Source organism: Cheilinus undulatus, linkage group 8 (genome assembly GCF_018320785.1).
Source record: "Cheilinus undulatus linkage group 8, ASM1832078v1, whole genome shotgun sequence".
In the NCBI taxonomy this organism is placed as follows: Eukaryota; Metazoa; Chordata; class Actinopteri; order Labriformes; family Labridae; genus Cheilinus; species Cheilinus undulatus.
The window spans coordinates 39,353,402-39,379,397 of record NC_054872.1 but is presented as its reverse complement, the minus strand read 5'-3'; the positions used below and the strand labels follow the sequence as shown (position 1 = coordinate 39,379,397).

At 39.6% G+C, this 25,996-nt stretch overlaps 1 protein-coding gene across 1 annotated transcript; it reads right to left on the bottom strand.

Annotated features, from left to right (window-relative positions):
* Positions 1 to 1,051: 1,051 nt before the first annotated feature.
* si:dkeyp-97a10.3 lies at positions 1,052 to 25,996 on the bottom strand. Its single transcript, XM_041792574.1, has 9 exons — positions 25,905 to 25,996; positions 25,656 to 25,713; positions 13,187 to 13,534; positions 11,882 to 12,148; positions 7,318 to 7,605; positions 6,881 to 6,994; positions 6,608 to 6,663; positions 4,577 to 6,454; positions 1,052 to 4,190 (listed from the first exon to the last, which is right to left on the bottom strand). The coding sequence occupies exons 2-9, from the start codon at positions 25,693 to 25,695 to the stop codon at positions 4,167 to 4,169; spliced, it is 3,015 nt and encodes a 1,004-aa protein (XP_041648508.1). The 5' UTR covers positions 25,696 to 25,713; positions 25,905 to 25,996; the 3' UTR covers positions 1,052 to 4,166.

Sequence of the window (25,996 nt, the reverse complement as noted above, 5' to 3'; positions counted from 1 at the left end):
ATAATTAGCACTATAGACACAGTGTGCAGGAATATGCTCAGACTGCAAACAGCTCTCTGATTCAGGGGAGCGGCAGAATAAATAGGTGCTTCTGTGGGTTTATTGTCAACAGGCATGAAGAGGAATTTAAATCTGAAACTCAAAGGATCCTCATGTTTGGAGGAATGTGTTTACTTTGTAGGAGCCAAACTTAGTCTGGATTGTGCCATCAGCTGTGAATACTCTATACAAGTGACTCATTTCTAACTAGACAATGTGCCAAATGTGAGACTTTAAGAGGAATTTTCAGCGGTAGACTTCATCCAGGTTACACACAGACACGGATATTTATATAAAATATTTTTATTGGTGATACAAGGAAGCATTGCAAAAATTCATAAAACCCAAACAATGTATAAATCCTTCCTGAGGAGCAAAAATAAAACTCTGAGCTTATACCATCTCACATGAATATTCAACAGCTGTACAAACTATTTACAGGCATTTATTTTCTAAAAAACAGAAGTAAAACTGATGCTGCAGATGTTTGGTGGGAGCTTGAATCTGTCATTTGCATTTGTTTGTGTTTGATTTAAATTTAGATGATGAGTTTTTTTATTACAGGTTCAAAAAGTTAAGACTGTCATTACTAAATTTGTTTTTGTGTCTTCTTATCCGTAACAAGAGCACCTAAACATGTTTTCACTTCATACCTGCTTGTAGAAAAGTAGCCAGTTCATCTGTTTCCATTGTCGAAACAGTTCTTAAAAAACTTTGCAAATGCACAGTTTTGATTTCAAAAGCCAAGTAAGTTTCTGCAAAACAATGACTCCAGCTGTGTCCCAATTCAGGGCTGCATCCTTCAAAGGGCTCATTTGAAAACCAGGCACATCAAGGCTCTTTTAAATGACAAATCCATCCTTCTTTTCCCAGACCATAAAGGATCCATTCAGTGTAACCTTGGTGGCCCAAGATTCAGTAAAGGCCAAATTATCAACTCTAAACCTGCGGTTCCAAACTGGTTCTTCAGGACCCCCTACCCCTACTTCCCCTTCCCAACCCCAGTGTGGCTTCAGCACGATGGCTGTCAACATGAGTCTGGATCTGCTCAAGAGTCCTGCCCCCTTAAAAGGCAGGTTTTACTCACCACTGTAACAGGGCTAAATACTGCTGGTGCTGGGCTCATGGTGATTAGCGCTGGTCTTTTAAATAATAGACCACAAAAGAGAATACAGTCTAGACCAGTGATTATCAGCTGGTGGGTCAGAACCCAAAAGTGGGTTGTGGAGCTGTTTACATTCGGTCGTGAATTTGTCTGAGAGTCTTTTAAGTGCTTTTGTTTCATTTATGTTTTTGACATGGTTTCATAAGAGATTTTCTCATTGATTTGTTTCAAGAAACATAAGGCAATTTTCCCAAAACTGTTAAGGATCATTATTATGTGGTTCCATCCGTTGTCACAGAGCTAAACAGTTACCACCCACTTTTTCCATTAACGTCAACTTCACCCATAGCAGCCAGCAGGCTCCACCAATCAGAGATATCCCTGTGACACTCTAGGGTTATGGGTAAATTAGCATACAAACTTCTACATCAGCGACCCCAAACCACTGAACCATGGACTGGTACCGGTCCACGGGTCATTGGTACTGGGCTACACAGAAAAAAATACGTTTTTAAATAAATTTCCATTTTCTTGACCATCAAGCGTCTGATGGATGTTTTATTTTTAAAAATGACCAGAATCTCTTCTGTTATGTCAACTATCTGTGCCTTTTGACCTCTTAACACATGTCCAGACACTTGTCTCTGTGACAATACCCAAAGTTTAAGCCCCCACTGATTCAACACTATGTTTTATCTGCACTTTGTTTTAATGTCATTTGTGCCATTATATTTCACTGTATTTATTCCCACACATTGATGTCTGTTCAAGGAAAAATTTGTCTTTCATTAAACGAGTCTGTGGTGCAAATAAGGTCAGGGACTGCTGTTCTACATGACTATGTATCATCGTTTCACACTCAGGTAGCTCATAGTAGGTCTGCCTTGAATGGTTATGTGGCAAAGAGGACAGCCCTCTCCATGACGTTTTAAAGGCATTTTGTGAAATTTCAGGGTAGATGCACCTCAGCTGAAACTCCGGGGTTTAGATACTCTCCAAGTTCTGTTAGCTAGTCGCAGTGCAGATGTTCACATGAGGCACATATTCAGGAAGAGTAAGGATTGGATAAGTCTAAGAAGCTAAGAGGAAATCCTCTACATACCAGACTCTCATACAATAATTAGGTCTTCCCAGGCTATGAAGCCCTCCTAAGGATGCTTCCCCTGGGTTGGGACATTAATCAAGAATCTCTAAAGAAATGCTACTTACAGAGCAGTAAAAAGTGCTTTTGTTGGGAACTATTTTTAGTGGCAGATGAAAATACATTTCGTGCTCTTGTAAAAATTTAAACAGTATAAAAAGCCTTTGTGCATTAGCCTCCATTGAGCTACAGTGACCATGCTGATGATAATTATTGCAGGCATTGGGTCAAAATCTCCAATCTCCAAATCACTACTTTTCAGGGAAAACTCTGCATTTTCCAAATAATTAATTAATAGTTACGACAATTTTTGTCGCTTTAAAATTAGTTAAAACCCACTGACAAATGTTACAGGTGACCAACAGCACTGATTTATGAATAAATCAGCACAGCGTTGTGTAAAATGTCACCTTGTGTAAGTTCCTGGTGCAGCATGTTTATGGACAATGCACAAAGCAGACTGAGTTTTGACCTGTTAGTATGATCAATGCATTAGCATTCGTCGTGTCAGGATTTGTTTAAAAGTTGCTAAAAAAACGGGCTGCTGTTGGTAGAGCAAGAGGCTGCAGCACTGATAGCAGCTGGTCCTGGTTCTGACTGGTGTTTGGAGCATGTCTTCTAACTCTCTCTCTCTCTGTGTTTCCTATCTCTCTTCAGCTGTCCTGTCTATTAAAGGCAAAATGCCAGAGAAATATTCATTATGGAAAAAAATGTTTGGAAATCATTAGCCTTAGTCTTGATATTCTTCATGAATTTGATAAAACTAGTCAGTAAATTATAATATAAATATCAACTGATGCAACTCAAATGACCGATGCAAACCTCCCCTGAGTGATAAAAGGAACAGAAACATTATAAATCACTTTAACATAATCTGTAAAATTAATAATAACATTCCTTCATATTTGACTGTGTGACACTGTGCAAATTGTTCCTCTCTGCTTTTTCAGCAGAAAGCGTGGCCGTTCAGGTCTTTGTGCTGACCTCATTCATGCGCGGGTGTGATTATTTTCCAAGTCGTTTAAGTCACATAAAAGCATTTAATTAATAAGCGCCCATCCATTCGTGGATCCTCTTCATAGTTAGCTGAGCATTACTTCTCAGCGCCACTGAGGCGAATCCCCTTAATTGAGTGGTGTCATGAGAGGCATCTGTAAACAGCAGGCACAAAATAAATAGTTTCATGTACATGAGGACCACCCCTACAGCTAATTTTCTTCCTTCATAATTGTCAGTGTTCCCGGGGGGGAGAGCTCTGTCTTGTGCACAATGAGTCCCTTCTCATTTATTCTCTGTCATTATTATTATTTCCTAGATACACAGATATATTCACGTGAGCATCTCAAGTGCATTTTGTCAAGGTGGTGTTGTTTAGTTTTTATGATGAATGGTGGAGCGGATGTGAGCTTGGTCAAGAGCTATGGATCACTGAGCTTGTCTTCTCTGAACAGCCTCCTGGCAAAGTTTGATGCATGACCTGAGCTGTGCAAGTCAAAACAGAACAATACATGTGGGTCTCAGTGGCGGTGTGTGTGTTTAGGGAGAGAGGATGCAGCCTGGGGAGTACTCTATATAAATATCCTTCAGCTTCAAACATTTAATTTAGTAAATCTACGTCCTTTAAGATAATTTGTCCTTTCTTTTTAGGGCCTATATAACAGAAAAAAGTCTTTCTTTTATCCCCATGGGAGACATTTTCATTCCTTTTATAAAAAAATATCTGACTTCAGTGCTTAGATACCAATCTATGACAGCTATTTTGAGTGCAGAACCTTGTGCAGTCAGTCTTGCTTGGTGGTATATTGGATCATGTCTGTCAGCTGTTTGTTTGTGTCAGAGGATGTGGGACAGTCGTGGAGTGTAGTCTGCTGACATCTGTCATCATCTCGGTCTCCCTCTGTGAGCCTGTTGCAGGAAAGACACAACAAGCCCTTCATTGCCAACATGTCATGCAGAAGAAGAGGCTGAACCTCTGACACACAATGCTGCTTTTAAAAAAAAGCTGCCACCATGTCACAAACACTCAAGTCTAAATAGATTTTTATGGCACAGAGATGACTGTCAATCGTGAAAATGCAGCATCCAAGAGCTGTCAAGCTTCTCTCAAGAAATGAAAACTACAGACAAAAGCACACAGTGGAGAGGAGACGGTGCAGGTGGAAACAGGACTATAACTGCAAACATACACAGGATGCACAGTGTGACATGACAGACTTTAAGTGCACATCTTAGACAGGAGAATGTGCACCATTTTGCTGCACTTCTAAACCTTCAAAATATGTCTCACTCACCTGTCGTGGCTGTGTGGGGTGTGCATGGTGCCCGTGGGTGTGTGCATGCCTGTGCCCTCCTGTGTGGTGATGATGGTTGCCGGGCATCGTGGCGTGATGGTGCTGCGTGTTGTGTCGCTGCTGTACATGCTGATGTCTTTGAGCCACAGGCATGTTTACAGGAGGTCTGGGAGGCTGAATTCCCCTTACTGGTGATCTGTGGTGCGATTTTGGGATTGTTTGAAACTGAGCAAGGGGGATCACAGGTGGAGGAGTTGGTGGCCGTTGAGCCACAGCAGCAGGAGCTTGCGCCTGTGGCCCAGGGTGAAGGAGGGCGGCCTGAGTTTGTTGTCTTCGATTCTGAAATGTCTGAGCCCTCTGAGTGTGGGCTGTAAGTGCAGCCTGGGTGAGGGCAGTGGGATTACTTTGAGCAGGAGGGTTCAGAGTTGGAGCAATGCCTGCTTGGCGAGGTGGATTGGCTGCTTGTATGACAGGCTGCGTGTGCGTGCCCAGACCTCGTGGTGTTTGTTGGACTGGTTCTGCTCTGTGCTGCGGGGCCATGTGTGTCTGTGGAAGGTGATTAGGATCGGCCAAAGCTCTTGTATCTGCAGTGTGCAGGGCTGTGAGTCCCTGTTGTGTCATCAGTCCTTGTGACAGAGCGGAGGGCTGCTGGCTCATGAGAGGGATAGCCTGGGGGTTATAGCTGCGGGTGGCTTCCTGCCTGGGGGCGGTCTGGCTTCCAGGAGATGCTCTGATGTCTCGCAGAGCAGCCTCTCTTTGTGTGTGGCGAGCCGTATCAAGCTGTGATACACTGCGAGAGTCTGGAACGCGACGATCAGCTGATCGGCCACGTGCCTGTCTGTCCACTGATTCGGCATCTCGTCTTCGCGGAGGGGTCCTGCCCCTAGGTCTGTTCTGTGCCCTTGCCTCTCGTATGGGAGGATGGGTGGTGTAGTCTGTTGTGTCAGATGTTTCTCCTCTTTGAGGTGTGTTTGGATACGCAGGCGTCCCTCTGAGGCGATCCCATGGCATCTGTTGCGGGGATGAGGAGCTGACAGAGGTATCATGGGTACCTGGGTCTCTGTTATAACTAGGGTAAGGCCCTGGGTCCTGCCTGTAAGTCTGCGTATTTGCATTTCTTAAAGTGTTATTACTGTTGAAATGTGTGAATCCAGTTGGTATAAGCGCAGGCTGATCTTGGCGACCTGTTTCTACATGACCACTCAGCTCAGGGTCGATATGAAAGGTCCGCCCACTTTGCATTCTGGGATTTACAAGCACCCTCTCTATTAAGCCTGGTTCCACTTGCGGAGCGATATTATTGGCTGCATTCGTTTGCGGAATAATATTATTGGCTGTATTTGTTTGCAAAGCGTTATTATTGGCTGTATTCGTAGCAGGAGCTGAGGTGTCCTGCTGAATCTGTTGGCTGTTGTTTGGATATGAGTTCAGATTGACGTGAATGGTGGGCATTTGCGCATTGTTATTGTTCTGCTGGCCGCTTTGTGGCAGCGTGTTGAGGTTGACATGGACCGCCGGCTGCTGGGCACCACCCTGTATGAGAACATTTGGGGCTTGCTGCTGTGTCTGCACTGGGAATGTGCTCACATTCTGAGCATCGGCACGCGTGAAGGCTGGGTTGTCAATCCCATTGTGCGGAAATGAACTGCTGTTGTGAAGAGAATTGTGAAGGAGTCTATTTGTGTCCGTGCGACCATTGTGTTGGTGCATGTCGGAGTTTTGCAGCCCATTCATCTGCAGCATCTGTGGGCTGCTGCGGTTTTCGTGTGGCACTGAGTTTAAGAGATCAGGCCGGCGTGCTCGTGTGTTTGTGTAGTAGAGAGGGGGTTGGGGACCTTGGCCCAAATCCCTCGCACCATTAGGTCGAGGATCTGGAGGCTTAATGGGACAAGATGAAGAATGAGGGAAGAGAAAGGAGAGACAGCAAAAGAGGGATGAAGGGAGAGGGTTAATTTGTGAAAAGCACCGACACATGGACGAGATAAACACAAAATCAATAGTGAATCATATGAAAAGTTTACAGCGGCTTACTATAGGCCTGGGATTTGGGTTGGACTTAGGCACAAGCACAGTTTCCCTTTGTTGTTCTGCAATAGAAATAGAAAAACTGTTTACAACTGTAGTGCAAGATAACATGCTTGAGCTCTTATGTAACATATGAAAGGACAATGGGATAATTAAAAAGCCAATCAAGCCCCCCTTGGGATAAATAAAGTTACATCTTATCTTTCAAAAGTGTTTGACTCCGCATTATATACAATAAATGGAAGAACAAAATGCCCATTACAGCCCACACAGACTTACCCCTCCTTCGTCGCACAAGGAAGACAATAAGCCAGATGAGGAGTGCAATGATTAAGATCAGCAGCAAACAGCCAATCACAATCCCCACCACTTCTCCAACATCGAGACATATGTCTGAAACAGAGAGGATGGTGTCAGAGGGGGAAAATTAATAAAGATAATGAGTCTGGAGTGGAGACAGACAAACGATAGAGGAGGGAGAGGATGATTTTTAAAAAGGATGATAGGGTAAACAGAGACAGAGAGGAGAAATAAAAATAAAGGAGAAGAGAGTATGTGTGAATGTCACTGAATGACTTTGCCCACATTCCCACTACATCAATCTCCCCAGATACTTTCTGTCCCTCTCCTGTCGTGAAGACGGATACAGGGAGGGAGTCTAAAACCAACCGTCATCATAATCACTCACAGCGAGGTCAGCATCCGCCATAACTCACCTACGATGGTCAGGACAGTGCTGTTCTCCGACGTCCCAGTGGTGATGCTGTTTCTGGCCGTGCACACAAATCGGCCGCTCTCGTCAGTGGAGAAAGTCTCGAGGCTGAGCACCCCGCTGTCCGGCTGACCAGACGCGACCGTCTGTCCGTCACGTTGCCACGTGAACAGGGCAGGGGGCAGCGAGTCGGACAAGCAGGTGAGACGCACCGTCTGTCCGACCAGCACATCTCCTGTCCCTACGCAGTCTTTAGGGCTCTCCTTGGTTAGCACGGGGGTGTCAGGGCCATCTGTTGTGGTGAGATCAGAGGACGTCAGCACTAAAAACATTTGGCTCACCAGCTTGACCAGTTCATCTGTATTCCAAATAATGCTGACTCTAAAGCTCAGATTATGAATTCTGCCAAAGGGTTTATCATTCTGTCAATAACCAGTTTAAATCATCTCACAAGGCTAAAACATTTTGATAAGCCTTCCCTGATCTCATCAGCATATTTCTCAGGTAATGAAGGAGCTCTGCTATATCAGGTAGGGCGTCAAAGCTAAATCACACCAGCTGCCACTTCTCTGAACATGTGTCTAAACAAATCATGTTTACAGTAGAACCTCAGGCTGTGTGATAAAAATCCTGAAACTCAGTTGGGCTTAAAAAGTACTGAATTAAAAAAAGATGCAGTCAGTAAAACAGTACTGCAGCCTGATCTGTATGCTTTTTTATGAATATAAAGTGCAACCATTCAATTAAATTCAACTACATAATTTGGTAGTTCTGTTATTTGTAGTGCTAATTTTGTCAGCTGTTTTTAGAAGTTTAGACAAACATATTTTCACATTTTGTTCTTTTCATTCTTCACAGGTTTAGTCTAGCTTTCATGGACAAACACTCAAAAATATTAGCCCAGTTCTAGTACAAAACAATCCTTACATCTTAGTCTTCACCTCTAATCATAACATTTTCCCTATAAAATAACTTAATCAGATAAAAAGTAAAATTTAAATATATACTCATAATGCACCATCAATACTTGTAATAATCTCAGAATAAAATTATGAAAACACAAACAGATTGAAAAACTGACTTTTGGGATAAAGATCATTGATTTGTATGATACTGGTACTATTGTACTCCTTAATAATCACACTATCAATAATAGTAATAATATCAATAGAACAACTTGTGAATTATTTGGTGGAAAGACCAGACAACATGTACTTAACTGAACTCATACTGTATATCTATTTATATTGTTACCTAAAACATTTCTCTTTGAACAACGGCATTAATTCAGATTTCTCACCAAAAACTGAGAATTTTTGTCTTCATGTTACATTTGAATAAATCATGATTGGGTTTTATTTTTCTCCCCACAAGCAGTCAATTTTTGGAGCCATCATTAAACACACCATAATTTAACCATATGCCACCTCATTTAGTTTGCTAATTAGCTTTATCTCGCCTATTTAACACAAATTTCAACTTTGAATCAATATTTTTAACTAATGGGACTTATTACAAGGTTTGGGAATTTTAAGACAGCTGTTGAGGAGGATTACTGTACAACACCAGCAGCAGCTAATATTACAAGTCTAACCCTCTCATCAGTTCAGAGGAAAGTCTACCACCATTTGGTTTGTTTTGATGTAAAGACTACCACTCAAATACAGACAAGAGATGTAGGTTCAAGCTACCTATCAGCTCCTCTCTCTGTCTCACTCAGGCATGACTACTCCTCCTGCTTTCTCTGGTTGTTTTGACAGACATAAGGTTATACGCACATTGGAGAAATTTGGCAGAATCTGAACATCCATCAGTCCAGCACAGACATTTTAGTCTCTTCTGGTGTTTGTAATGAAAACTTATCTTTCTTTTTGTCTGAGTTTTTATCATCAGCAACCTACTTTTAGCCTGTTCAAACACTTTTAATCATAGTTTTTAGCACTTGATTCCCTGTAAACCTGTTTGTGGGGGATTTTTATAAGAATGTGCTTTTCCATTTATAAGTAGATTGTTGTTGGGTTAATTTTATTTATGGGTCATACTGCGGAGGCAGTTACTGTGGAGAGAGGAGTAGAAGACAAATTTTCCCAGTGGTATGGTATGGTATGTAATGGAATGGTACGGTATCATGTGTTGTGGTATGGTATGGCATGGCATGGCATGGCATGGCATGGCAAGGCATGATGGAATGGTGTGGTGTGGTGTGGCGTGGCGTGGCGTGGCGTGGCGTGGCAGGGCGTGACGTGGCATGGTATGGTATTATTTTGTATTGTTTTGCATTCTGTTATGGTAGGGTGGCGTGTCTTACTGCACTGCATTCAAACATACAGTGTACCATATAATTACCCACGCCGATGAAATCGGCAGGGCGTTATGTAAAGGGTTCCGTATCTTTGTTTGTTTGTTTGTTTGTATGTGTACAAGATAACTCGAGAACGGAAAGACGGATCTTCACCAAACTTTCAGGGAATATTGGGATGGTGACAGGGAAGAATCGATTAGATTTTGGTGATGATCCGCGCACCCATTCAGTTTTTCTCGGACTTCGAAATTTTGAACACCATAGTAATCAATGGGAGCGTAACTGATGATGACTCTTAAGTAACTTATAAGATCCGTCGAGGACTTCTTTCTACTCTTTGCAACCTTTGCAGGGCAAATTCTACACACACGGTCATGTTATCCTTCTCGTAAATACTGAATAAAGCCACCGTGTTGTTAGTATTTTAGCACAGGGGTTGCTTCCTCTTCTTCTCTGGTGCTTAACAGCAGGTCGTGTACTGCGGTGCCACCTGCTGTTTCGGAATGTGTAGTCTCGTGAGAAAGAAGACAAACGCCAGCACTGCCGTGCTGACAAAAATATAAATGTTATCGAGGCTAGTCGTCATGATATCGGACTTATTGGAATGACGTAATAATTTCCTGTTATCGGCCCGTTAGTTTTCGTGCACCCCTATATTCTATCATATTGTATTGCATTGTCTTGTGTCGTAGCATATCGTATCATTTTGCATTCTATGGTTAAATGGTATCAAACTGCATACTTTCATTGTATTGTACCGTACTACATTGCGTCATTTTGTATGATTTCACATTCTACGGTACAGTAGGGTAAGTGCATTGCACTCCAACATGTTGTATCATATCGTATCACAACACATAATTTTGTATTCTATGGTATATCAATGAACACTTTATCGTATTGTACCAAATCACACCATATTGTATTGTACTTTATGGTATCACATTGAATTGCATTCTATATCATAATGTCTGTCAGTTCCATTCATTATATTTTAAGGATAAAACAAGCAAGATTAATAAACCTCATATGATATTTCTAAAGCTTCCAGTGGTAGAAAAGTATCAAAGAAAATTTACATGTGTACTGTACTTGCAGTAAGTACATTTTCTAAATATCTGTACTTCACTTGAGTATTTTTTGGGGGGAAAACTTTTTACTTTTAGCCCATGTTTGTATCACACGTTTAATTACACTGCATTTCTGTGCATGTTCTTGTTACTTGCTAACTTTAACCCAATGTTAGCTCAAGAATTTTTTTTCCATGGCCTACAAAAATGTGTCACAAACCTAAGAAGGCACATTAAGGCCTCTAATGAGTATTATCTTTCTGTTTCACAGTTCAGGTGCATGACAGAAGGAAAATTCACATGTGTTAATGCCAATTCTTGCCTGCACACATGCATTGTGAGACACGTTTTGAGGTTATTTTAAAATCATTTTGAATACTGAAGTATTTTTCAAAGCAAAAATTTTACTTCTTTTACTGAATTATTAATATGACTGAACAACTTCTGCTTTTTGGAGTAATATTTGACGGGGTGTATCTATACTATACTTTGACTCAGAAGCTGTGTACATGATAATGTTGGTTAAAAACAGAGGCAAAATTTAGTTAAACTTTTAAAAAAAAGTTAAACAGAACTTGCATGTCTAAATAAAAATGTAAGTCAACAGTTATTCTGATTGATTATTTTTGCTTTTTAATGAATTTGTTGTATTTTTCATTTAATTTTATGATATTATAATAGGAACATGTCTTTGATTTAAAAGTGCCTTCTGGAAAAAAGACGAAACTTTGAGATGACATTTTATGTTTTAAATTAATGAAAAAGTATCAGAGTCATAAATGAATTGCCATGGCCTTTAGTTCACCTCTAAATTTATGTGCATCAATCATACTGCAAGAATTCAACAGTCCCTTAAGTGAAGGTATCAGATTCAGGCTTTCAAAGGAATTAAATTACCTTTCTATGCATTATTTTAAAAAAAGATGTGTTTTATCCAGTCATAGAAATGTTTTCGTGAGTCTAATGATGTTGAACAATTTCACTGTCAAGTTGACTGGCTGTTTGGAGAGTTCTGTTTGACTTTTTCACATCAGAAATATGGACGTGATCGAGTCTAAGCTGGAGCAGCTCAATAAGCTTATAGTAAGATGTCCAGTCTTGTTCAGCACATTGTACAGTGGATAACTGATAAGCTAGTGCTATTTGTAGTGTCTGAGGCAGATTAGCTGCCACTTGTCCTCATCATGTTCACTCACAAAAGACGGTGAGGCTCTGTGTGGCCGTCTGGCCGCTGACAAGGTTGCTGACAGTGCACGTGTACTCTCCGGCATCACTCCGTCTGGCCGGGTTGATGACCAGAGAGCCGTCTGAGATGGTGATCCTGGAGTCAGCAGTGATGGTTGCGCCGTCTTTCCCCCATTGGACTGCAGTTTCTGTCCCTGAGGTCCACGTACACCTCAGAGACACGTTTCCTGCTTCCACTGCCACAGTGGGAATCTGCAGAGTCACCCCATTCACTGCATCTACAAGGAGAGAGAAGGAAGTTTTACCAAAAGGCTGAATTACAAATAAAAGGTCTCTAACGGCACTTTTCCTCTGGACAAAGAGACAAAAGTTAGAGTGACAAAACAATAGAGGACAGTTTTTATGATTCTGTTGAGGATAATTTGTTGTAATCAAAGCAAGTGAGTGCTGAGAAGGGACAGGATTCAGACAGAAGCACAGATGGTGAGTAAGGGGGCAGACGGTGTGAGTGGTAGCCGAGATGCCTCTTGGCGGAGAGCCGAAGTTAAATAATTGGAGAGGGAGAAGAGGACGGAGGAGGCTGTGACTAAGAGAGGACCTCGGTAGCAACCAAAACATCGAAGCAACAACAAAATAGCTCTAATTACTTGTGTTTTTGCACATTTTCCTCTTTCCTGTGAGTCAGCAGAAGTATTAGTATTTTAGGATTCAGCTGTAAGTTACAAACAAGTGGGAGGTTGAGAGTCGTGCTCAAGAGCAGGGATGTTTCATGATACAGACTTGCTGTTTTTGAGTTTGGAGGATTTGACCTTTTGAGAAATAATAGACTAGTGCTTCTGACAATTTGGTCACCCTTGAACGCCATTATTGTCGTTGTAAGAGGGATTGAAAAACACTGAGCATCATCCCTCCTGGAAATAAAAAGAGACCCTCAGATGTCCAGGCCCCATTACAGCTCTAAATATAAATAGATGCAGATACTGTATGTACTGTATGTGATGACATATTCAGACTACTTTAAAATCAAGCATCTAAGAGCATAAGAGCTGCATATCAAATGAGTTTTAATTAGCATAAAGCCCTGAGCCTGCAGCTCCATCCCCTCCTCCTTTTTCATTAATTTCTCTCGCCTACGACGGGTCACTAATTTCATTACACCTCCTAGTCTAACTCTCTTACTCCCCAAATCCTCCCTCTCCTCTCTACTACTTGTTGCTCCTCCTTAACATTATCTCCTCCCTTGAAACCTCCCTCTCCTGCACACTTCACCACCTCGCCTCCCCTCCCTCATCCTCCTCTTCCTCTTTGTCTCTTACCAAAAACCCTCAGCTGTATCGATCTGGAGTTAGCAACAAGGCCCGTTGTGTCAAGGGGGTCCACTTCCACCGTGTAGTTTCCAGCGTCCCGGAGCTGGGAGCTGCCGATCCTCATCTGGGTGGCGGTTATGGTTATCCGGCCCTGGAACTGGGGCACCGTGTTTATCTGAGAGGTTCCTCCTGTCCACAGACCCAGAGTGACCCCCTGGAACTTCCATGTTATAGACAGGACCTGAGACACCGTCAGCACCGTGAACACACTTTCAGTGCCAGTTTGAACTAGCACCGGGTCAGTCTGGAACTGGATCTGGACCTGGTCTTGAGCCTGCACATTGGCAGTGAGGAGTACTAAACAAGAAATACACAAGACAGAAATAGTGTTGAAGTTCATCAGACATAGACAAGATGAGTTTGATTTTAAGTTTCTAGTATTTTTTATTTATAAAACACTAATTCTGAAGTATTTGAGTTGGGCTGCAGTGATATCACTGCACAGTAAGATGGTTCCTGGTTCAAATCCTCATCGAACAAAGTCCTTCTAAGTTTTCATGTTCTCCCCTTGCATGTGACAGTTCTCTGGCTTCCTCCCACAGACCAAGCTCATTAGGCTATAAGTGACTCTGAATTGTGTGTAGAGGAAAGTGTGCCTGGTTGTTTATCTCTATATGTCAGCCCTGTATCTGATTGGTGACCAGTCCAGGTTGTACCCTGCCATTCACTCAGTGGTAGGTGGATCAGCTCCAGCCCCAATAACCCTTAATTGGATAAGTGGTAAAGATAACAAATGGATGGAAGAATTGTAGCTTTGACTTACAACCCCAGTTCCAAAAAAGTTGAGGCAATGTGTGAAACAATTTCAAAAAAATGTTCATCAACGTAAAATAAAGATTGTGAATATCCCACCATCTACAGTAAATATCAACATCACCAAAAGGTGCAGAGAATCTGGAGAAATCTCTGTACACAAGGGACGAGGCTGAAGGTCAATAATGGATGCTCATGATTTTTAAGCCCCAGTTGGCATTGCATTAAAATCAGGCCTGATCGTGTTCTGAAAATCACTGCATGGGCTCAGAAACACTTCCAGAAATCATTGTCTGCAAACACAGTTGGCCGTGCCATCCATAAATGCAAGTCAGAGCTGTATCATGCAAAGAAGAAGCCAAATGCGAACACAATCCAGAAACACTGCTGTCTTCTCTGGGCCAAAGTTCATTTAAAATGGACTGAGGCAAAATGGAAAACTATTTTGAAATTCCTAATAGTTGCATTCTGTTATTATTTACATTTTACTCAGCCACCCTATTTTTGGAGTTGGGGTTGTAGTAATACTTTCATGCCATGACTTTTCAGAGGCAAATGATAAATAGAATATGAACTTAAGCTTGAATGGGGCTTTTTTAGTTGTCTGACTTCTTTTATACTTTTACTCATCAGGTCACACTTAACATTCACACCCACTCACTCCACATTCACACACTGATGGTGGAGGCTACTATGTAGAGTGGCCATCAGTATTAGCTAAGTCCATCCATGCAGATCCCCACAGAAATGACACAGTATTGGGGTTTTACCCAAGGACAAATCAATATGTGACTGCAAGAGCTGGGGATCAAACCCCTGACCTTCCAGTTAAGAGATGACCAGATCTATCTACTGAGCAAAATAAATATATACATTATTCAGACTTATTTGACACATATTCATATTGTGTAAGGGTACAGAAAAAGTTTTTTTACATCACAAAATATTAAACGTAAGGAATGTAACAAAACACCCAACTCGTGATAGCATACTGTACATAACCACATTTTCTTATTTACAGAAAAAAATGCATGACCATATATCATTTGTTACATATTAAATATTTAACATATTGCACTTAAACAAAAAATTTTATTTTAAATAGGTACAAAATCACAAATTTATTTTTGACGGCTAAACCTGATTAGAATTATTTATATTTTAATAACAGTAAAAAAGATGAATTTAGTAACACAGAATTATATATTTGAATGATATGAATATACCTTTTTAATTTTTGCAAGATGAGGGTGATGGCTGAGATTTATATCTGTAAGAAAGCTGGATGGTAATGATAAATAAATGGGGCAGGGATTAATTGAATGTGTACCTCTGTGTCTCCTTTTTGGATGTACAGTGCTTAACAAATTTATTAGACCATCCTAACCCTAACCAAAGTAAGGTTTATGCCACAGCTGCCCTAAATTAACAGCATTGGTGTTGACCAAAATCATTTTTTATGTTTCTGCAATGGTTAATACACCGATATGTAGCAGCTCTTTAACCCAAATGATATTTTTAATGCTAAAATATAATTATTATTGTTAACCATGAATTTTCAAATTTACTGATTTACAAAAAAACTGAAAAAATAGTAAAGCACATTATTATTTCTTGATTAATATGTCAAATTATAGTTATTGACTTGCATTCCTGAACAGAAAAACGAGTTTTAGTGGTTGAATGTTATGCTTGATTAATTTCTGACTTCTCAGAGAAGCCCAGTGAGCCGGCTCAAATTTTGGTGAATTCAGTTTGAAATTCCTCATTCCTGTTCAAAAAAGAGTCCCCATTAAAGCACTTCATGATGCTGGATGGTCTTTGAGAAAAATATGATAGGTGGTCTAATAAATTTGTTAAGCACTGTATAAACCAAATCTTTGTCTGACATTCTTGTATTGCATGGTGTTGTCTACTTTGGGTAATTGTTATTATAATTTCATATGACTATTTTGCTCTCTCTTAACATATTAATATATATGTTGATTATTTCATCACATTTCTCTAAAAATAAAAATTCAAAACAACAATTCTACTCATCTTTTAAAATAGTAATTTTTTTTTTTTACATTTGAGTTTGGTTAGTTGACAATAAATACATTATTCTTTCATGAAATGTCACTTTTAATATCCTACAAAGAAGCCAAAAACATACTTTGTAAGATCAGTTTATTGTTTATACTTGTAACAACTATGGATGGATGGATGGCTGGAATCCTTAACTGTATTGTAAGGTATCATTACATTCTTTATCATGAGCTCACAGATAATGATGTTTAGTTAAAAATCCCATGTTCTCTTCTATAATATTTGGCTTACCCCTACTAAAAAAGTAGCACTGTTCAAATTCAGATTATTCCTCTTAAATTACATTTTAGGTCCCAAAAAGTTCAAACTTAGAGGTCGTCACAACAGTCGGAAACAGACTAGCTGTGCAAGTCAAGCTCTGTAGCTCTGTATGTCAATATCTATTAAGGTGATGTTTGTAATTTGATAAAGAGAACAAAAAACTGATAAAGCAGAATGAAATGTTAATTATGTTTTGCAGGTATTTTGTTAGAAAACTTCAGACTCTGTGAGAATGTGGCACCAGCGTGATTAAAATGAGATTACCAAAGTGATTTTTATCAACCCTGAAGGGAACATGAATGTTTGTACCAAATTAAAGGGCAAACAATCCAATAGATTTTCCAAATCTCAGTTTGGTGGAGGAAGCAAAACACCCACAAAGTAATGTTCCAAACACAAATACTTTCAAAAATGTTTAAGATTAACAGGTGTAAAACTTTATGACTCATTTTCTTATACAAAACAAGCAATATTAGGTTTTATAATTTCACTTTCTGAGTTATGTGCAGCTCCATGGAGATGATTTCCCTCTAAGCTTTTATCATGGTTTGATTTAAATAAGTGTTTGAGGGCATACGAAGAAAATGAGAAAATGTTATCACACAGAAACCAAAGCCAGGAAGGAAAGAAATGGTGACTGGTGAGATTACTTTTAGTTGTTTCTTTATATGTTTTGTACCCATTGATCATCTCAGCACCAAGATACCAGTAATCACAAGGCCTAAGATTCAGTTTGTGGCCCAATGCTAGGTTGGAAAGCACCGGACTAAACTCTGGTATTCAAAGATGTCAAAACTAGATTCAGTTTGCGCAACTTCTACAAAAAGTGCAGTGTCATAGTGATTTCACAATATCTGATACTAATAATAAAAATGGGCTGTTTTCAGTTAAACTAGTGCTGTGATTTTTGATATTCAGAATCATTACTTTAAGGTAACTTGTGACAGGACTCATGCTTCAGTTAATTACCATATCACTTAAAATAAAAGCCTATCTCAATTAAAAGCCCCAACTCTTTAACTTTGTTGCTAAACTACATATAGGTCTCGATCAGAGGCCCCTAGCACTTAGAGCTGAAATGGTTTTCAGATCATGTGGTTTGCATATGCACCTTTTTTTGTTTGTTTGTGAGATGAATACGGCCCTGAAAAAAGTCTACGATCAAAAATAAAGAGAAAATGCAGCAAGATACAACAAATTAAGATGAAGTTAAAAATCCATCCAAGACAGAAAAATACTAGAACAGCATGGCACCAGTGGGAGAAAGAAGGTTGAACATCAGATGGAGACTCATACATGTGTGAGCATCCACAGAATGTGAGCACAACCTCGCAGACTCTCCTGCTTGGATAAAAACTGCAGAAATAAAAACTCCAGTGAGTGACAGGAAGGTCAGGGACAACTCTACTGCTTGCACAGGCTTCAACGCTGGAAATAAATGCTGAAAGTATGAAAAAATATATATTTCTCCATCTCTTACATGAGAATTTGATGCTAAAATATCTGCTTTTAACAGTTAAAAAAAGTCTGATGTGTCTATGATTACTGAATATATTAACGGGGTCTCTTCCACTCACCCCCACAGTGCAGCAGGACAACAGAGATGAGCCATCCTACACAGAGAAATTAAATCAGTCTTTTGTATTTTCATTTGTTTATCAATATATTAATTAAACATTCTTTCTGTGGTAAATTTCCAATTTTGTTTTTCAGTTTTTATCTTTTTAATATAATTAAATGCACAATATGTAAATTACGCCACCAGGGGGCACTTAATCCAACAAAAACACCAAAAAAGGTGTTTTTTTACTAAACAATATATCACCATTTAGGTTTCATGGATGAGTTTCTCATAATGAAAGAGAAAAGCTGTTAAAAGTAGGCTTCCTGGTGAACGTTGCAAGTGATCCTTTGTGAGCTGCTTGCATTGCAAACAAGAAAGGGCACTTTTAACAGCTTTTCTTCCCAAGTATGTGAGACTCATCCATAAATCTAAAGTGAGTCAACACTCCTTATGCCAGTTATTTATAATCAAACAGAGTCCCTATTTCAAAACAAGAAGCAAGAAACAGAGGTGGTACTTCTACTCGACCAGCAAATGTCATGTGGGGGCACAAGGTTGCAGGGAATGCTTGGACAACAAAGGCATAGCCAGTGGTAGAAAATAATGGTTGTCCATCGCAAGCAAGCAAGAGATGACATGAATGAAATAGAGCAACAGAACAACGGCTTCAGGGTGCAGCTAATGCTCCTTTGACATAACATCCAGCTTTTCCACAGAAATGATAAATACACTATGTAGACAAAAGTATTTGGCCAACCCTGGTAATTATTGAATTCTGGTGTTTAAATCAGTCCCAAGTGTATAAAATCAACACCTAGCCATGCAGTCTCCATGTGCAAACATTTGTGACACAAAATGTGTCATTGTGATGGATGCCACCTTTGCAAAAGGGAGGTCCATGAAATTTTAGCCCTGCTGGATATTCCAGTGAACTTTAAGTGATATCATTAAAAGTTTAAGCATTTAGGAACAACAGCAAGTCAGCCACAAAGCGTAAGACCACATAAAATCCCAGAGCAGGGTCAATGACTGCTATGGCGCATGGTGAGTAAAAGTCGCAAACGCTCTTCTGATTTTATAGCTGAAGACCACCAGCATTAATGTAAGCACAAAAACTGTGCAGTGGGAGCTTCCTGGGTTGGGTTTCCATGGCCGAACAGCTGCATGCATGCTTCACACCACCAAGTCCAATGCCAAGCATTGGATGGAGTGGAGTAAAGCACACTAACACTGGATGGTGGAGCAGAGGAAATGTGTTCTGTGTAGGGCAATCAATCGCAAATTAGATTAAATCACAATATGGCCTGCTGCAATTTTCAAATCGCAGAAGTTGCAATATTTCTTTAACTTGAAATGTTTTGAAATACCAGTTTAATAAATAAATTTTTTGCAGCGGCAGAGATTTCAAGCACATTATGCAAACATTCAAGTGTCAGTTTTTCATATAATGGTTTAGAAAAATCCTCCTATTTGTGTTTTATGTATGTTTTTCTTAATCAAAATGAGGGACATAATGATAATGCCCTTAAACAAAGCAAATAACATCACATTTGCAATATGAGCAAAATTAGTTAGCTTATTCTGTCTGAAACTGATGAAGCCTAGCGTTACTTCACGAAAGTCAGGCTCCAGCTGTGATGGGCTGGTAGCCAGCCTCACCTCCCCGATCCCAGCTGCCTCCTTTATAGCTTAAAGCTTGCTGCACCCCCATACTCAGATTCATGCTATGATGTATTAATTGCTCCAGAAATAATTTCATTGTTTTCAATACACATGGTCTTATTTATAGAATTATTCATTTCTTGAATTCGTCAAAAAGTACATGATCAACCCAAGAATAATCACATATTAAATTGAAATCACAATATTTGGGAAAAAAAATTAGATTACTTTTGTAAATTGTCCAGCCCTAGTTCTGTGGAGTGACGAATCGCGCTGCTCTTTTTGGCAGTCAGATGGGTGAGTCTGGGTTTGGCAGACAGCAGGAGAACATTATCTGCCTGACTGTATTGTGTCAATGCCAACTGTGAAGTTTGGTGTAGCACAGATTATGTTTTAGGGCTGTTTTTTAGGGTTTGGGTTAGGCCCCTTATTTCCAGTGAACAGCAGTCTTAATGCTTCAGTATACCAGGACATTTCAGACAATGCTATGCTTCGAACTTGTGGCGACAATTTGGGGAAGACCCTTTTCTATACCAACATGACTGTGCTCCAGGGCACAAAGCAAGGACTATAAAGACATGGTTTGATGAGTTTGGTATGGAAGAACTTGACTGGCCTGCAGAGAGCCTTGACCCCAAACCTGTTGAACACCTTTGGGATGAACAGGAACGGAGTTCGCAAGCCAGGCCTTCTTGCCCAACATCAGTGCCCGACCTCAAAAATGCTCTACAGAATGAATGGGCACACATTCCCACAGAAACTCTCCAAAACCTTGGGGGCCAGCTCCATTTTAAAGTACATGTATTTGAATACAATATTATTATATGGGTAACTGGCAGATGGCTGAATACTTTTGTCCATATAGTGTATGCTACATCTGTCACAATAGCCACCTTGTTAAGGCAGTTAGGTTTTACTCAATAGACATTTCAGTGTGGAAATTATACATATTTTGGCTTTAAAAGCCTTTTAACCTAGGTGTGGTAATTTCATAGAAAGAAGTAAACAAAAGCCAGAGCAACTAATAGAAGTTTTACGGTACTTTCAATTAATGTATCAGAGCGTAAGCAAAGGATATAAGGGCTTCTTTGAGCAGAGCAGAGGACTAAATCTATAGATAAACACAGAGTGGGCTCTGGGGGTAAAAAGCCATTAGTAAGGTACACACTCTTTCCTCCCTCCTAGACTTCACTCCATGTTTTCTGGACTGTAAATGATCCCAAGCTAAACATCTATTTTGTGTTTTTGTTAGCCTGACTTAAGTTGAGCCAAGTTGAATTACACTGGCTGTCTCGTCTGAAGATTAAGTGGTGTATGGGCAATTTTCAGAGGCATTCTTGTAAAGATGCATTGATTTTCAGAGATTTTACTGCTGTGTGCAGTTTGTCTATTTGTATTCTGTATGTGAAGAAAACAGAAAAATATTCTGTTTTTGTATTTGGCTGCCAGTCCTCTCTCTTGTTTGTGTTTGTGTTGCATTACAGATTCAAACCGAGAAACCCTGGCTGAATTTTTCAATATTCTTTTACAGGCACATAAAGCAACCACACAAGAACTCTCTGGCCAATAAATTACAGTGAATCAAATCAATATGGTCCTGATCAGTCTCGCTGGACTGCTTTTACACGGTTTTCACCGGGGGAGCAGAGGATAAAATGACAAGAGCCGACAGTGAGATGGATTACATTCGGGCTCCCAGGACAAGTGTTTCAATGCCTGATTAAAAATATCAATAGCTGTTTTCTTTTTTAGCAGAGGCAGAAAGAGTCATGACTCAGAGTGAGTAACACCCACGAGTGACGCAGCGAGTATCGATGCCTTCAGGTGCTGTTTACCTGCAATACAAGAGCTCCAAAAACACAACATGATATGTGAGGTGGACTTACTAGGCTTGATCTTTATACCCGCCCACTCAAGATTGTTATTGAGCCTCTCTAGTAGCCTTCTTGTACAAGGTACTGTTGTGGTCACCAGTGTCATGTCATCCATGTAAGCCCTGGAATGTGGGAAGCCCATCCCACCCTGCTGTCTCTTCCCACCTATCACCCATTCAGAAGCACTAACAATGACTTCCTTCACCATTGTAAATGCCAGTGGGGAACCCTGCCATTATGCATGTTTCCAGTCCCTGCAAACCTGTACGTTCTATTACACACCCTAATATGTCGGAAATATGCCTTCACTAAGTAAACCACCACCCCTGGTACAGATGCCCTCCAAATAGGACTGATATGTTGCTATTTTGTATATTGCTATATTGTTTAATCTGTCTGGGAATTAAACACAAGGATGTCTGCAAGAGGCCTCCTCTGCACAGGTGTAGAACATAAACCTCAAACAGCTTTAAGAACAGTTGGATCAATATTTTTTATGTCAATTGGAAACAGAAGGCAAATAAATATTAAATTATATGGAAGAGTGCTGGATAAGCAGATCTTTCATGCATGAGCAACAACAATAAATAACGCTTATGTAAAGGACAAATTAAACATTTTCTTCACTCCTGAGATTTATTTCCCCGACTCATCTTGCTAAAGTAGATCTTTACTGCTGGATCTTTTCCATTTTATGCATCCAACAATCTGTTATGCCAGGTAAGAGAGAGAAACCGTGATGTTGGATGCGAAAATTGATTTCAAAAGTAATGGATACACTAAATGTTTAGAACCAAACATAATGTAAGCAGAGATACAATAAATCTTAAAATCAGAGGTACTAGGGATACCAATTCTTCATGTTTGTTTTCATAATGAGCTATGAGCCTTTTTGTATTTAAACTGTTTGTAATCCTTCTCTGAATGTCTGCATGTTGCTGATCTTTCTGAAGAGAGTGTAAAGCCTATTGTCCAACATAGTTCATCAGCACCCTACGCTCTGGAGCGACACGCTCTCTTTCCAGTCAGTCTTTGGGTTTTCATAGTAAGTGATGCGGTCACATAGCTGGGTCAGTGCTCTGTGCATCTGCACAGATTGACCCGAACAGAAGGACAGACATGGAAACACACAGAGCATCTAGTCACTTTCAAAATAAAACACCAGGTTCAGACTGATGACAGTTTATCTAATTACTAAATCAACAGTTTTTCAAAACAGGAAGCAAATAAACAGCAAATCAACCCCTAAAAGGATTATGTTCTTTGTATTATTTTCTATTTATTACCACGTGAATTTTGAATCTTGCGACCTATCTACTCTATGCTAAACTAAGCCGAGCTCTATTCCACAAACAGACCCAGTGGATGAGAGCAAAACTGTGGTGCACACTGAATGCTGCTTATATCAGCTATGTGGAATTTGAAGGTAAGTCTTGCACATTTTTACATTTGTCTCCACATTTTTCCATGAGTAAAGTAGGCTGGACAGTTGTTTTTCTCTAAGTTATATTAAATTGCATTATATCCTACTGCAATATTTTTAACATTTGATTCAAAATTCTAGTTTAATATATTCATTGAGGCAGGGATTTTACACTCCATATATCATGCAAACATTTAAGAGTCTTACTCTAAAAAAATTTGCAAGAAAAAAACTACTTCCTGTTTTTGTAAATGTTTGTCTTATTAAAAATGAAAAAGACATTCCATTCATTCCCTTCAGTACAACACTTCCTATAGAATTTGCAAAGAGTCAAAATAATTCCAGTTAGATATTTCAAAATCGTCCGGCTTTAGCTTGATCTACTCCATATGGTGTTTGTTATGAGACAGAAATATTTGTTGCTTGTTTGTAAAGAAACAAATAAGATGAGGAACTTGAAAAATAATTGAATATTAAATCACAATATTGCAGAAAAAATAGTTTTACCAAAAATTTTCACCCTTAAATAAGAGCAAACCAATCTGTCCAGTGGGTGACTTCTGCTGCATCTTCTCTGAATCAGCAACTATGTACACTGACTTGCACCCTCTAAATTAATGTAACATGCCAAACACATCTGTAACTAACATCTGTATGAGTCACATTTATTTGCATATGTTCCGCTATCTCTAAACAGGACATATCAGCTCACACTACTGCTGAACTGATGCATCGGTGTCTCCCTAAATAGATTTTATGCAAATAATTCATATGTGCATGCTTTACTGACTGGAAGTCCTTCAAGTATTACGGTGAACCAGGGTGCATATAGAGTCTGGTTTGGATTTAAAAGAAGAATTATTATTATTATTAAAGCTAGCAAGTATTTCTAATCAACTTTTCATCACCCATAAGATCTGATGCACTCTTACAATGGGATGCCATTTTCACCCCAGTAGAATAATGAAGTTACTTGTTTGTAAAAGATGAAGAGTTTAAAACCAAAGTTTGAATAGCCTGAAGTCTTTCCAAGAAATCGATATTGAATGCTAATTTAAAATTACTGGAAATAGTTTTAAGCAAATTTGTCTGCATTTTATATCTGCAGAATAATACAAGTTGTTTAAATTTTCTTTGGAGTGTTTACAGCAGAATGACTTTCAGTGAAATGGAAGTATCCACATTGTGGCTTTTTATGTTTGCTCATGCCGAAGATATTTTGAATGATGGATGTCTGCAGCACAGAGGAAAAATATAAATGAGGCCTGGCTTCCTCACAATACTTATGAGAAGAATAAAATCATAGAAGACCATCAGACTTATATTCAGACCGAGTGTTTTGTGCCAATTTCCATACTGTGGTGTATGTGTTATATAAATATATTATTGGAAGATTTCTCTAATCAACAATGGGGTTATTAACTACCCCATTCTATAACAGGGTAGTTAGTTATGCAAAGCAGACATACCCTGATTAAGTAATGCAACTGTTTAAAGCTATTTTTTCTGAGCCACTGCCAACCAATGCATACCTATTTTCAGGAGGCTTAAATAGAAGTTTAAGCAAATAACACCTTGGTGCAAGCTGTGTTGGCTGTGAGCTGTGAGTCATGCCAACATTGTCTTCATGTACCAAGATGGATTTTGTGTCATCTCTAGCTCATTAAAATAATAGTCTAAAAAAAAACAAGAGGGAGGGGGGTGGGTCACCAGCCAAATTTTTCAGTGATTCCAGATACAGTCGTTATTTTTACCCCTGTAGCCTAGTGTACAGTATTTTTGGAGTATTAATGTAACTTCATTAAAGAAAGGACGAGATAACGTTCAAATCACCTGGAGTAGAAAAAGGCTACAAATCACATGACGTTAGGTTATTTTTTAACGCCTATATATAAATATTTAGTGCCTATAAAATATATTAACCCCCATGGATGTTTTATCCTTTATTGATTTTCTTAATCAGTTAGGATCAATATAATTTGGCTTTCTTGACAAAACAATACAAAGTAATGTCAATTAGATAAAAAATATGTAATGTAAAATAAGTGACTGCATATATATTCATCCCCTTCAAAGTAACTGATCTAATTCAGCAGAGGTTCAGCTAATTGGTGCTAATACGTAAGGAAAAAAGAAGAAATTAGAATAAAGGTAATGTAATTTTTCTTTCTATTTTATATTTATTTGAACCATTTAAGTTTTAAAAGTTTAAACATCTACAGTAAGATTCTTTTGCTTACTTAGGTTATGCCATTTTTATTTTGTTGTATCAGATACACAAAGCGGGCTGACACTGCTAAATACTTACAACTATTGTGCTAAGTCATATTTTCATAACTATTAGCCAAGTATCGACTTCAATAATAAGCCTTTTGTAAATGCATGACTAACACCCTTTCCTAGCAATACTGCATTCAAATACCCATCCCCATAAGCTAAACACCAAATGGCAACCAGTCAAATAAAGACAATCAACAGCCGCTCCCCATCATTCTGCGTCAGCCGCAGAGCTCACTTGTCGGAGCCAGGGAGGAGTCCGTGAAGGCAGCACCTCACTCAGCAGTCAGAGCACAGACGGGAATGCAGCCTCGCAGGTTTTAGAGCCGCTAAGACGAGCTATCTGCTTGAAATGCAATTGTTTTATAAACGTGCTTGGCATACCGCGGCTCCTCTTCCCTGACCTGTTTTATTTCCCACAGTACAGACTCTACTGAAACTCTGCTTTTGTTTGAACTGTTTGAACGCAGCTGTCGAAACAGGAGGAAAGAAACTGACAGTGCAAATTGTTTTTACCTGCCAGAAAGAGGCTGATAAGGAGCAGAGGGTGTCTCATGTCGTCAGTCAGGCCAGTCTGGGGAGAAATTAAACCTTTTAGTGACGAGAAAGACTCTTGTAACATCGTTTAAAACCAGAATTTTCATTTTACTGGAGTTTGGCAAACAACGGCTTTACAGAGGCTAGCTATCAGCACACGACTGTGCTAACGAGATTATAGCAGACAAAACAGACGCATATAAGAGGCGTCAGCCGTATGAAACTCACCGAAATATTTTCCTCCAGCCCTCATGTTCATTTTGCGTTGAAATATTCCTCCATCTGGGTTCGTGTTTGTTGACTAATGGATCAACTTCCTG